Here is a 14,761-nt window from a genome sequence, read left to right on the forward strand (position 1 = left end):
ACCTTAAATCAACTGAAAAACATTGAAATAGCCACAGTTACCCCAAAGTTTAAAAATATATATAACATTTCAGTTGCCTGGTAGAAGAGAGCCTCAGACCAGAAGGATGAAGAGGAGGAGAGGCAGGAGGAGAGGCAAGAGGAGGAGGAGGAGGAGGAGGAGGGGAACAGTAAAGGGGAAAAATAAGATTTTTACTGGCCCCAGTAATTTTTTTAAAAGGCTGTTTATCCTTCTCCCTCACCAGGTACTGACCTCCCTGCTGTGAGCCAGCAGATGTGCCCAGGTCCGAGAGCTGCCATCCACCTTCAACTGTCCTCCCGCGGAGTCGTTCTTCCCCAGCCCAAAGCATGCACTGCAAATCCCTGTAGCTTCTTAACCCAGATCAAACTCCTTATTCCCCCAGAGCCATTTATTTCAGCATGATTACTGAGGGGAGCACTGTGGCTGAACTGCACTCCATGAATTGGTGATGCAGCTGTCTCCTTACCTAATTAGTTTGGATGCCTCCAGCTGCAAAGGCAAAAACCCTGACCCACGTTGGCCTAGACAGCAAAGGCAATACAGTCCCAGGTGATCTCATGTATTGCCAGACATCATGGGGTCAAGAATTAAATGAGATAAACCTCTCTGGCAGAGTCCTATATTAAGAATATGGAAACCTCCAGAAACTCCTCAGAAGAATTGTTGTTACATTTCATTGTTCAAATCCTGGTTATCTGACCATCCTGAAATCAAAGGGAGCTGCTGCCTTTGAGGAGTCCTGGCCAGGGCTCACACCCCGTGGCTTTGATGGATTCGGACTCTCCTGCTTAGGCAGGCGATGTGGCTTGCATTGGGCTTCTCTCCAACACAAGACTGCAAGAGTTCTGTTGTCACTGAGTGTACAGTGTCCGGGGCTGCTGGAACAAAGTTGCACAAACTCGGGGGCTTAAACAACAGCAATTTATTCTCACACCTTTCTGGGGGCTAAGTCCAAAATGACAGTTCCGGCAGGGCTGGAGTCCCTCTGAAGCTTCTACAGGAGACCCCTTCCTTGCCTGGCCCAGTGTCTCATGGCCTGTGGCAGCATAACTCCAAGCTCTGTCTTTGCCCAGCTATGTTTTCCATTTGTGTCTGCATCCACATTGTCCCCTTTTTATAAGGACACCGGTCACATGGGATTAGGGATCCAGCCTACTTCAGTAGAACCTCATCTTCACTAATTACATCTGCTAGGTGCAAGGACACTATTTCCAAATGTGGTCACATAAGGTACTGGAGGTTAGGAATTCAACATATAAATCTAGTGGGTGGACGGGAAATAATTCAACTTTTAGCACAGAGAAAGGAGGGAAATTGAAACTGGAGCAGGGAACAAATTGCATCTGCTATATGAACCCTCCTGTTTTACAAATTCCTTTTTCACTCCAGGCCATCTTTAGCCAGTGCAATTTCAGGCAGACTGGGGAAGTGAAATGCTTCTGTTTGGGTGGAGCTCAGGAGGCCCTACCAAGGGCGTGGCAGCTGCTGAGGGGTTTCCTTCACTAAGGGATGTTCCCTCCACCACACTTACTTTCCCTGGATTTCTCCCATTCTCTGCTTCTGCCTCCAGAAATTTATTCTCAAACAGCTCTGGGGGCCAGAAGTGCAAAATCAAAGTGCTGGCACAGCTGCAGTCCCTCTGAAGCTTCTGCGGGAGACCCTTCCTTGGAAAAATTCCCAGCAAAGTTGCAGATGTATCTGGCAACTGGAATTGAGAGGGAAGCAGGAGGGATCTGAGTGTTGCATATGCACAGGATAAATTGTTGGGGGGCTCCTGGAGGGGCTGGTGACTGTGAATTTAGGAAAATGCATAAGCTGGGTGTTCGTAAATCTGGGACGCCTCATATTCTACTTCAGGCACTAATTTGTCGTGTTTGGGAAGGACTTAAACTATAATTCAGAAATGATGATTGATACGGTTTGGATCTGTGTTCCTACCCAAATCTCCTGTTCAATTGTAATTCCAGTGTTGGAGGAGGGGTCTGCTGGGAGGTGGTTGGCTCCGCAGCCTGAGTGATGATAAGGAGCCTGGGAAACATGTAGGGTTGATTCAGGGTGGCCGAAGCTTCACCATGGGGTGCAGCTTGGGGCTGGGCTGCTTCCTCCTCCAGAGCAATGCTACAGGGACTGGAGATTTCCATTTAGCCAACTAGGGGTTAGGGTAAAGATCTGTACACACTGGTGGCAGCAGGTGAGAGCAGAAAGCAAAAGACATTGACTGGATTATCCAGGTCTAGATACGGATTCTTTTGACAGGAAAGGAGATGGGTTATTATATGTCAGGCTCCATATATCTGCCCTGGCAATGGCAGGGCTTGAGAGTGGCCTGAGGTCAAATCACAACATGGAGATCTGTCCAGAAATAGGAGAAATAGCCAAGACCCTGTGGATGGTCAGGTCAGAGCTGAGTGAGTTGGTGCTTGCACATGTATGTGTACACACACATGCACTTGCATTCTGACAGTACAGAAATCTGATGGGCATAGTGACCCACAGACCTTCCCGGATTCAGCATGGAGGAGGAAGACCACATTACCTAGGCTGGACTGGAGCCCACGGGCTAACTGTGGGAGCTTGGGGGTTCATTAGACTCCAAGAGTAACTGCCTCTCCAGGGAAGCGCCTGGTCCTGTTTGATAAGCGGTGCTCTTTTGTCCTGCATGCAGGGATCAGAAAGGACGATGCAGAGCAGCCCACAAAAGCAGAGCTGCTTGTTCACTGTGGGCCACAGGTTCATGCTGAAATCAGTGTTCCTGGAAACACGAGGCTTCAGATCGGCCAGTGGCAGAAAGTTGGGAGCAGGGAGGATGTAATTTGGGCATCTGAGACAAACCTTAGTGATGGCTATCCATTTAAGAGATTCAGTGGTTTTCAGAGCTGTGAAAGGAAATTAAATTTTGGGACCCTAAACTCATTTAGCTGAAGAGAAAAGTCAAGCTGGGAATTGGGTCACAGAAACCTGCCTCCACCTTTTAGTTCCTAAACAAGATGGCTACAAGATGAAAAGCTACACGCTTCCCTCATATTTTGCCCACAAGGAAATTCCTGGTGAGCTGTTAAAACTTCACCATGGCAATGCAACTTGATAGGTTATCTTTACAGATGTAGTAGCCCCGCCCACCAGACACAAACGCGTAACTGAATGTTCCCCTCCCCATTTTATCTGTGTCATGTAAAATGCCACATTCCCCAGTTTTCCTCTGCCCCTTTTGTTTATGTGAAAACTGTGTGCTTCTCAATATCTCGTCCTTTCCCCTTTAAATTTGGAGCCCTCAAAATCACCTTTGGAGAAAGGAATAGGCCTGTCTCCCAGGCACATCCTTAACTTTGGCAAATAAATATCCTAAAATGATTAAGACTTGTCTCGTTATTTTCCTCGATTGGCAGAGCTATTTTTTTTTTTTTTTTTTTAACATAAAGGCATTCCCTGGGCCTCAAACAGTTCCTGGTTGGGGGAAGGAGCACATATGTAGTATAGTTTCTGCAGCCCCTGACTGGCCTGGAGCACAGGGCAGGATGTCATCACCAGAGGCCAAATTTGATTGCAAGCAGAGCCTACTCCCTCTGCCTTTTCTGCCAAGGCTCCTAATCGTTATCTCACATGATAATTATTTTGGGTAAAACATAAACCAGAATTGTGATGACAGTGTAGACTCACAGGCAGGAACCCCGACAGAGCTGGACAGATTTGCATGCAGTAACCTTCCATCCCACTGATTGCTTTCCATGACAATTCCATACACGCTTGCCGGCTTTCTTCTTTGCCTGTGGCTTCCTTATGCTTGATTCAATAACAACAACAAAAAGATGTGCGTGCGCGTGCGTGTGTGGTGGGTGTTTATTGTTAAAATGCTTTATTTTTGGAGTGCTGTTTCTTGAAAGCAGTAAGAAAATTTCCCATATAGGAGACTCATCCATGCAGGGTTCGCAGGATCCCACAGTATGAGTCCCCAGAAGCAGGTCCTATCAGGAGAGTTTGGGTCTTTAAATTATGTTTACAGCCAGCACCAGGCCATCCTGGGAGTCCAGACTTCCTGCAGGAGCAGCTGTCTTAATTTCCTGACGTCATCCAATTAGACAGCAAGGTCTCCCCTATTGAATTTAGAAATCTTTGCAGCCCATTTTTTAAAATGACTTACAGAAAGGGGAGAATACTTAATGTGTTTATTTAGACCAGTAAACTCTCCTTTATATCTAATTTTTTTTTTTTTTTTTCAGTTTGAGATCCTCAAACACTTTACTGATTGTTCTTAAACAACCAGGGTTAGGAAAAAGACATTGGCCATTAGAGTTTCTAAAGACACCACTCCAGGGCTGAGCTTTGGCTGAGTATTACACAAGGATGAAAATACCTCCCCATGGGCCATGGAGGTCCTCTTTCTTTTTCCCCTTTCCTAGCCTGTGGCCTTTTAAACTTTTTTCAGAACAACTTTCTGGAAATGCTCCTATGCATGGCACCATCAATATATTTTCTCTTTCTTTCCAACCAAAGAATCACTTACTCTAGGTATGTATTGGAATACTTATTTAGAACATCTTATATCATACAATGTGTTTTCACATGTGTTACTCTGTTTAATTTTCATAACTCTATGAAGATGGCATAGTTTTTCCTATTTACTAGGCCCAGAGAGGTAAACTAAAACAAACAGCCACGGAGAGGTGCATTTAACTTATTTAAATCCACCTCTCCGTGATTAGCTTGTATTAGGTTAAGAATCTAAAATGTCGCCAACTCCATCATCTCTCTTTGAACTGTGTTCACTTTGAACGTTCTCCTCTCCCATCTCCTCCATGTACCGCAGAACATTCAAACAGAGAGTTACTCTTGCCTGGCATCTTTCAGTTTCTCATATCTGCTTTCTCTGCCTCCTCTCCCGGGAACACCCTCTCTAGCCTCAACAGTCCTGCCTTTTGAAGCCCCTTGTGTCTTTAAGACTGAACTCAGATGCTGCAGCTTTTCATTCCGTAGTTTCTTAGTCAACTGAGGCTGCTGTAACAAAGTGCCACATGTTGGTGGCTTCCCAACAACGGAAATGTATTCCTCACAGTTCTAAGGCCGGAAGTCTGAGATGGGGCTACCAGCAGGGGCAGGTTCTAGCATCCTCCTCTAGGTCGCCACCTTCCTATGTATCCTTGCATGGTAGAAACAGAACAGGAGGGCTCTCTGGGGTCCTTTCGATAAGGACACTAATTCCATCCCTGAGGGCTTCCCCTTTGTGACCCAATCACTTCTCAAAGGCCTCAGCTTCTAATATCATCACACTGGGGGTAAGATTTCAACATACGGACGTTGAAGGGTCACAGACATTCAGTTCATTGCACATGGTCACTGAACAAACAGAAGCAAATCACACCCTCTTCCGTGCACCCTGGTGTTCGGGGCTCTGTTCTACCAATTGTGTATTCTGCCAGACAGGAACTGGACATATACCCACCCAATTATCCCCGGAGAGCAAAAGCTCCCAGAGGGCAGGGGCCAGCTCATCTCCTTAGTCCTCCCTGATACTGTACAACTACCACTGAGTACAGAGATCTGGAGAGAGGACATGTGGGGGCATCTTCTATTCTTGAAGCCTATTTTCCATGAAGCTTTCTTTAATTCCCCCAAGCTGACATTTCCTTAATTCCCCCATCCTCCTCTGAATGTCACAGACATGATCCATGTGACTCTTCACCCTGCATTATAATCAGTGGCTTCTATCTTCTTCCTGGTTATCTCCCCTTCCAAAACACAAAGCCTGTCACTCATGAGAGTAAGGTCCATGGTTGATTGTACTTGTATCCTTCATAGGGTTTTATATATATTAGGTCCTAGATATGTGTTTATGGATTAGAAAATTATCTTATATACATTTAAAATCTATTAAAATAACTGCAAAATACACCCCTTTCATTGGGGAAAGATGGACCAACTCTGGTCAACACTGCTCCTCTGATTTTAGGTTTCCATATTATTTCATCAATTTATAACTTTTAAAAATTACCATTTCAGCTCTGGATTTAAATGATACCACAATTTGCTATCAAATTCTTGCACATCATTTCCTCCAGAGCATATGATTTAAAAGTCAAAAACTAGGTATTGAGTATGTGCAAAATATATTCCAAAACAACCCCATTTCATAATTATAATCCATTTCACAATATAAAAGTTTAATAAATAAACACTTGGATGTTTTTATTGTTCTGTCAGAAATAGTGGACTAACTAAAATAAATTCAGTGAGTGAGGATGGATACTTGTCTGTTTAGCTAGCCTTTCACTATCATACACACACAAATACACACACCTCTGAATGTCACTTTTAAATCCCATCCTTCTAATAAATCATATGGTACAGACTTTTCCAAACTATCCATAGCAGAATTAAAGTTAAAATAAAGAGGAAATCTGAGGGCCAGGCATGGTGGCTCATGCCTGTAATCCCAGTGCTCTGGGAGGCCAAGAGGGAAGGATCACTTGAGGCAAGGAGTTTGAGACCAGCCTGGGCAACAGTGAGACCCTCATCTTTACAAAACATGTAAACAAAACAAAACAAAACAAAACAAACAGTTGAACTCAGTGGCATACACCAGTAGTCTTAGCTACTAAGAAAGCTGAGGTAGGAGAATCCCTTGAGTTCAGGAGTTCAAGGCTGCAGTGAGCTTTGATGGCGCCACTGCACTCCAGCCTGGGCAACAAGAGTGAACCTCTGCCTCAAAAAAAAAAAAAAAAAGAAAGAAAAAAAAAAGTGGGAGGGGATTCTGAATAAAGGCTTGTAATCAAGAATAAATTACAGTTCATTCAATGGAAAATTACATAAATGGGCATAAGCCATAAGCCATTCACTATAAACAAGATGTACCATCATTTGTTAATAAGCATGACTCAGTAAAACTGGTTCACTTTATATCCTTTCCTTGGTTGCCAGTGACCAATGTATGAAAATAATTTCATTATAAAGCACCGTTTTGTATATATTGGGCCAGCAGTGCCAGCATTAAGCCTAGTCCTAGACATTTCTGTTGTGTAGTTTTTTACTAGTCACTTGATTTTAAAATGGTCCTTAAAAGGAAATCCATGGACAAGCCAGCTTGCAAACAACAAAATGCATCACAAAAGGCTTTGTAAAGAGCACATCTGAGACCACGTATTGGGTTTTTCCATAGGAAAATCAACAGGGTAGCAATGTGGGTGTTAAAGGCAAAGACCTACTCATCTGCTAGGTTGCCCAGAGCCCATACCAATGGCTGTGACAACCAAAGGGAGAGAAGAATGTGGCTCATGTTCCACACACAAGGGGCCCTGGGCACGCTGTCAACAATTGGCTGGACGTTTACCATCTTCTTCAATCATGTTTCCAGAACAACAAAACTTTAAATCCAGATATATCACACCAATGGGTCTCCTTTTGTGTTGATTTCAAACAGGTATGCATGGAGACAATTGAAAATGGCAGCCCCCAGACACCTATGCATTTAAACTAGGTAAAACGAAGCATTTCTTCTCTCTTACTTTTAACCGTGAGGTACATGGACTTGCTGACGTCTGCGCCCACATCGTTGCTGACCTTGCAGAGGTAGTAGCCACTGTCTTCCTCCACGACATGCTTGATCAGCAACGACCCATTGCTGAGAACTTGGATTCGGCCATTTAGGGCGATTGGCTGGAATTGGGGAACCCCAGCACCTGAGACAGAAAAAGAAAGAGGAGCAATGATGCAAACGTGAGTACGTATGGGAAGACAAAGAGTTCAAGTACGCCCAGACTCATAAAGAGAAGCACCAGACACTTCACACAGATCCCATAAGGCAGTCATGGGATACACCAGGTTTTTCTTTCTTTCCTCCAATATTAAAATTCTTGTTTAGAGAGAAAAGCATTTATTTGAAATGACAGTATTTCAGACTCTGAGATAAAAAACTAACAGAACTTACAGATAGTTTCTACATAAAAAGCCAAATTTGATGAGTGTTAAGTAGCTGATAAATTATTCAAAGAAATCACAGTAGAACAACCACAGAAGCAGACAACTCTCACGGTGCTAAATAAATTCCTTGTGTTCCCAGGGACTTAATATGAATGTAAACAAGGAGTGCTCCAGGGACATGGCATTTGAAGTCTTTGCTCACTGCACATGTCTGAGGCTACAAAGAGAATAGGAATTTTCTTTAAGGGTGGTTATATTCTGGTCTAGAAACACAATACACTGTTAATATCATTTAATGTTATTTAAATAAATACATTGGATTAGTGCAGTAAGACAGCACAGAATTAAAATGCCACTCTCCTCAGAGGGTTTCCATGCAAGGAGGAAATGGCACAGATATGATATGCTGTTATAATGACTGTGATATGATTCATATGAAGGATTCATATACAACTATGTAAAAAAAAAAAAAAAAAAAAGGATTTTAGCAATAATGAAACAGACTATGAAGGTCCTAGAAGAGTTCTGGGAAGATGGTGATTTGGATGAACCTGCCATGCTGCCTGCTTCTGGCCTGGAGGAGTTGGGTGGGATGGAAGAATGGGATTCAGGCTCTGAAAGATTCTCCCAGGGCATTTTTCTTCTCTGGCCTGAGTGTCTGGGGACTTGAGGGGAAAGCTCTGGGGTGAGGATCTTCCTGGAGGAAGCTCAACATTTGGGCCAAGGATGTGTTCTAGAGAGATGCTGCTAACTCCCTGGCCCAAGAACCTACATGGGAGGTGAACAGGTCAGCCATCTCCACAGGTCTTAAGCAGGAAACTTCAGAATTTGCATCTGAGGACAGGAGAAGGGAAGATACTTTCTCCTGCTGTCTCCACACCTTAATGACAGCTTGTATATTGGTCTCACTTGAGCTCACAATGGCAGAGACTGTGGCTGTGCCTTCCTTTCCCATGTTTCTGGTTTAGATTTCTCAGCAATTGGTCTCTAGCCCCACTGAAGAGACGAGAGAAACTGATAATGTTCCTAAGGGGACCTTTCACACTGAATAAGGAGATCAAGCAGAATTCCTGCAACAGGTGGTTCCCATCAAAATGGAACTGCTAGAGGGGACATACGACAACCCGAAATTTTTTTTTTTTTTTTTGAGATGGAGTCTTGCTCTCTCACCCAGGCTGGAGTGCAGTGGCACAATCTTAGCTCACTGCAACCTCCACCTCCTGGGTTCAAGGGACTCTCCTGCTAATCCCAGCTACTTGAGAGGCTGAGGCAGAGAACTGCTTGAGCTTGAACCTGGGAGGCAGAGGATGCAGTGAGCCGAGATCGTGCCACTGCACTCCAGCCTAGGCAAGAGAGCGAGACTCCGTCTCAAAAAAAAAAAAAAAAAGAAAAAGAAAAATGAAATTACATGAATGTAGACTGATAAGAATATCAATTTTACTGACAGATAACATTATTTTCTACATAATCAAAAAGTGTAAACAAAAAAGTTGCTATTACTATGAGTTTAGCAAAGTCATGGGACGCAACGTCGATAGACAAAAATTAATGTCAATTTCATTTACATATAATAGTAACAACCAATTGGGAATAAAAATTAAAAAGAAAATATATTGGCAAAAAACATGAAATATTTAGAATAAATTTAACAAAATATGTGCAAGACCAACCCACTGAAAATTGTAAAAGTCGTTGAGAACCAAATAAGACCTAAATAATTAGAGAGTTATACCATGTTCATGAATAAAAGTGCTTTACATTTTCAGAAAGAGGTTGGTAATCTTTTTCTGTGAAGGCCAGAGAGTAAATATTTTAAACTCAGCAGGTCATAAAGTCTCTATCGCAAGTACTCATCTCTGCCACTGAATCATGAAAGTAGCCACAGAAAATACAGAAACAAAATAGCATGATTGTGCTTCATAACAACTTATTGGCAGGCCATGATAGCTCACACCTGTAACCCCAGCACTCTGGGAGACCAGAGTGGGGGCATGGCTTGAGACTAGGAGTATAAGACCAGCCAGGGTCATGGGGTGAGACCTCATTTCTATAAAAAATTTTAAAAATTAGCTGGACATGTTAGGTCATGCCTATAGTCTCAGCTACGCCCAATGCACTGGGAGGCTGAGGTGGGTTTGAGGTTACTGTGAGCTCCACTGTACTCTGTCTAGCCTGGGTGACAGTGAGACTTTGTCTCTAAAACAAGTGGAGGAGGAAGAGGAGGAGGAAAGGGAGGAGAAGGAGGAAGGGAAGGAGGAAAAGAAGGAGGAGTCTTCAAAAATACTGAATCTAAGAAGAACTGATCTTTGTCCTAGCATATAGTAACAAATGTTGGTGATCATTATGAGGAAATAAGATACTCTAAAATACTTACTTACAAAAGCAAATTGAATTGTGGCCCACAGTTTTCTGATATCTGATTTAAAGGTAATTGAGAGAAATGTAAATATAGGATAATTGTACATTTAGAAGGTGGAGCATCTACTAACAAAACTCACATGTTTGCATTAGTTCTTTATTACATGCATAAAATACGAATTTTCATAAAATGGTTATAAGTAGAAAATGTTTTTAAAATTCTTCTTTTCATAAGGAATTCAAAGTCAGGGACAAAAACATTTTTAAAACATAACAGTATTTTATTATCTCTTCAATATGTTGCTTTCCTCACTTGAGCTAATGAATATTTTATAAAGTGAGACTAAAAGGACAACCGTTTTTATCCCTAAATCTGCTCCCTCCTTGGAAACAAATTACCAAATGTACAAAATTCAGAATTATACCAGAAACTTGTATAATATAGATAATTTAAAACTTAATTCATGTGAGACATTTACACGGCAAAGAAACATATGAAAAAAAGCTCATCATCACTGGTCATTAGAGAAATGCAAATCAAAACAAGAATGAGATACCATCTCATGCCGGTTATAATGGTGATCATCAAAAAGTGAGGAAACAATAGATGCTGGAAAGGATGTGGAGAAATAGGAATGCTTTCACACTGTTAGTGGGAGTGTAAATTAGTTCGACCATTGTGGAAGACAATGGGGTGATTCCTCAAGGATCTAGAACCAGGAATACCATTTGACCCAGCAATCCCATTACTGGGTATATACCCAAAGGATTATAAATCATTTTACTATAAAGACACATGCACATGTATGTTTATTGCTGCACTATTTACAATAGCAAAGACTTGGAACCAACCCAAATGTCCATCAATGACAAACCGGATAAAGAAAATGTGGCACATATATACCATGGAATACTATACAGCCATAAAATAGAATGAGTTCATGTCCTTTGCAGGGATATGGATGAAGCTGGAAACCATCATTCTCAGCAAACTAACACAGGAACAGAAAACCAAACACTGCATGTTCTCACTCATAAGTGGGAGTTGAACAATGAGAACACAGGGACACAGGGAAGGGAACATCACATACTGGGGTCTGTGAGGGAGTGGGGCAAAGGGAGGGAGAGCATTAGGACAAATACCTAATGTATCCAGGGCTTAAAACCTACATGACAGGTTCATGGGTACAGCAAACCACCATGGCACATGTAACTAACCTGCACATTCTGCACATGTATCCCAGAACTTAAAGTATAATAATTAAAAAAAGAAAAAAAACTTAATTCATATGAAAGTTCACAGAAGATTTTGGTGCCTTTTTTTTTTTTTTTTTTTTTGAGACAGGGTCTTGCTCTGTTGCCCAGGTTGGAGGGCAGTGATAGCATCATAGCTCACTGTGGCCTCAAACTCCTGGGTTCAAGCAATCTTCCCACCTCAGCTTCCCAAGTAGCTGGGACTATAATACAGGCAGACATCACCACACCCTGCTAAGCTTTTAAAATTTTTTTGTAAAGATGGGGTCTTGCTATGTTGCTCAGACTGTCTGAAACTCTTGGCCACAATTGATCCTTCCACTTTAGCCTCCCAAAGTGTTGGGATAACAGGCATGAGCCATTGTGCTTGGCCTCAAATGCTTGAGAAAAAATAAATACATCAGTCTATGACTGGTGATTTTGAAAAATAATTAACGAAAGCTATTTAGCAGTTTACTTATTGAGATTTAAAGCATGAGAATTTTGGATTAGGGAATCTGAATTTTTTTTTGTCAAAAATTCAAACAGTAAAAAAGTAAATGCCTTCGGAGGGATTATAGACTTTCTAATATTTTCTCAACATAAAATAATGTATCCTTTGTTTTTATGCAAATTGATTTTATTAATTACTGAGCACCTGTACTGTGACAGATACTGGGTGAGGATCTATGGCTAAAAAGATCAATGGAAAGATCTTTTTCTTCTTCCTTTCTCCCTCTCCTTCAGTCCTAACTCTGGGGAATTCCAGCCGCCATGTTGTGAGCTGCTCCGTGGAGAGGCTCCCATGGGAAGGAACTGGGGGTGGTGGAGAAACTAAAGCGTATCAACCATCACAGGAGTGAGCTTGGGACAAATCCTCCCACAGCTAAGTTCTGAAATGACTGCATCCCAGCCAATCCCTTGGCTTCAGTGTTGGGGAGACCAGGAACCAGAGGTCTCAGCTAAGCCACACATGCATTCCAGACCTACAGAAATGGGAAGCTATTAAATGTATATCATCTTAAGCCACTAAATTGGGATAATTTGTTACACAGTCATAGATTCCTAACATACATGTAAAATTAGGTAAGTTACATAACATTTCAGCTTCTTAACTTGTAAAATGGAAATAATAATAGAACCTTCATCATAGGATGGTAGAAAGACTAAAGTTCTTGAACTATGTATTGGTAAGGCTCATAGTAAGCAAACAACTTTGTGCTTTTTAACATTCCGTTTTTAATTATTTAATAATTTTAAGATTATATGGCTCTCTGTCTTTCCCATTCCACAAGAATAGGGACCATGTTGCAGTGAATGTCTCCATTCATCAATCAGTCCATCAGTAGAGAGAAATATATAGTGGTAGGCAATCCGTATGCCTAACTCAGGGAGAAGAATTTTGGACCAAAGGTGATGCATCTTCAAATCTTAAAATATATTGCCGTATTTACAATAAACTGCCTTAAAACCGTACTGTTATCTCATTCAGTGCTAGCTGAGGGTTAATTTTTTCCTCAAACATGTATGCTATTAATCTTTTAAATCTTCATCAATACTATACATCACTATTTCAATTTGCACATTTTGACAGATATTTTGTATTTTTTTGTTTGTTTTTCTTTATAGATAATTTTGAACATCATGAATGTATTGGTCATCTGTATTTTTCTTTGGTGAACAGCCTATTTATATCCCTTACCCATTTTTCTACTGAGCTTTTGTCTTTTTCTTCATTTTCCAAAGCACGTTAGGTTATAAGGAAGTGTTTCTATGTAATTATTTTACAAAACTCTTTTTTTGTTCTTGTTGCTTTAATCACAATAGGATGTTGAATATTATTAGCTACCTTTTAATCATATATTGAGATAATCATGTGCTTTTTTCTCCTGTAAAATTATACTGCATTTTTAAAGAATTTGGTTTTTATAAATTATCAAATTACTTCTTGTAGATATTGTGTTCATTAGTGTAAGGATAATAGATTTATTGGAAGTTAAAATTAAGGAAAAAGCCTTCAACTTCATTTAAGTGCTTAAATTTGTAACACACTTTGAAAATCAGTAAAGGCTATTGATGTCTTTCTCAAAGTTGACTGTACATTGAGTGTAGATGCAGTCCAATACACACAACCTGAAAATTCAACCAAATATAGGATTGAAAAAATATAACCATAAGATAGGTAATCTAAAAATTTCAAATTATATAAAACTGTATTTAAGAAACTGAAAATCAAACAAAATGCTGGTATGGTTTGAAACATTTACATGAATATCTATGTCAACAACACATTTTTTTCCTTTTCTTAAATAATTTTCACCTGAAAAATGCTTGTAATAGTTGAAACATTTATATTAAAGAATCACAACATAAAATTAACTACAATGCTAAGTTTTCTCAATTAAATAGCAGAAAAGGATGATCTGTTAATTCTTAGCTAGACTGAGGTAAGCCTCTTTATTACTAAAAGGTCCTAAAGAAGGCAGAAATAAAGTTTCAAATGCATTTAAGAAAACATTAAATCTTTTCTTCATCAGAAAAATGAACCTAAGTTGAAGGGTTATTGCATCTAAAGATCTAATTGTGGTTACTAAACGGAATAATAGTGAACACACTGCCAACCAATTCATCTACTATGAGGACTACAGTTCCAAGGGTTAGCGTTTGTTTAATTTGAGGGAAGTGGACTTTGCCAGGGTTTGACAGAATAACCTATCAATCATCTACTTCAGATTCATCTTTATTCTAAAGAGTAAAATTTAACCCACTGCATCAATATGTAAAATCCTGTAATCTTCTTAGCACAAGGTAAGCACTTTAGGTAATTAGCTAGAAGATACAATGCAGCAACCAGCAGTCATTAATTAAAACACTGTCAATTTTCTGTGACTAGCAGGGGTCAAGTGGGGACAATTTCAATGCTCCGTTACATGAAAATAAAATGCTAAAGCAATATGTAAGGCACACGCTGAACTGCTAGTTACATTAACAGTGGGTCACCTTTCTTATTTAATTGCAAAGGTATGCCTAGCTGTGTTCCCAGGGACTGATGCTATGGGGACAGTGGAAAAAGATGGGCTGATTGTCACCAAATGAGCTCAATTTGAAGGCAGCAGCAAATAAGAAAATTGTTTCATTTTTAAAAAAAATTTTATTTCACTGTTAGGTCTTTGCTGGTCTGTAGAGAGGGTACTTGGCTAAAAGCCAAAAGGGTTGGGTTCTCATGCTCTCTAAAACT

The 14,761-nt window shown here is 40.7% G+C and overlaps 1 protein-coding gene across 1 annotated transcript in view; it reads right to left on the reverse strand.

Moving 5' to 3' along the window:
- DSCAM (DS cell adhesion molecule) overlaps positions 1–14,761 on the reverse strand; it is an 812,825-nt gene that overhangs the window by 239,521 nt on the left and 558,543 nt on the right. The window contains exon 11 of the mRNA XM_037985374.2: positions 7,518–7,691. Coding sequence (XP_037841302.1) covers positions 7,518–7,691 — 174 coding nt within the window. The remainder of the gene's footprint in view (positions 1–7,517; positions 7,692–14,761) is intronic.

This window comes from Chlorocebus sabaeus, chromosome 2 (assembly GCF_047675955.1).
Source record: "Chlorocebus sabaeus isolate Y175 chromosome 2, mChlSab1.0.hap1, whole genome shotgun sequence".
Lineage (NCBI taxonomy): Eukaryota > Metazoa > Chordata > Mammalia > Primates > Cercopithecidae > Chlorocebus > Chlorocebus sabaeus.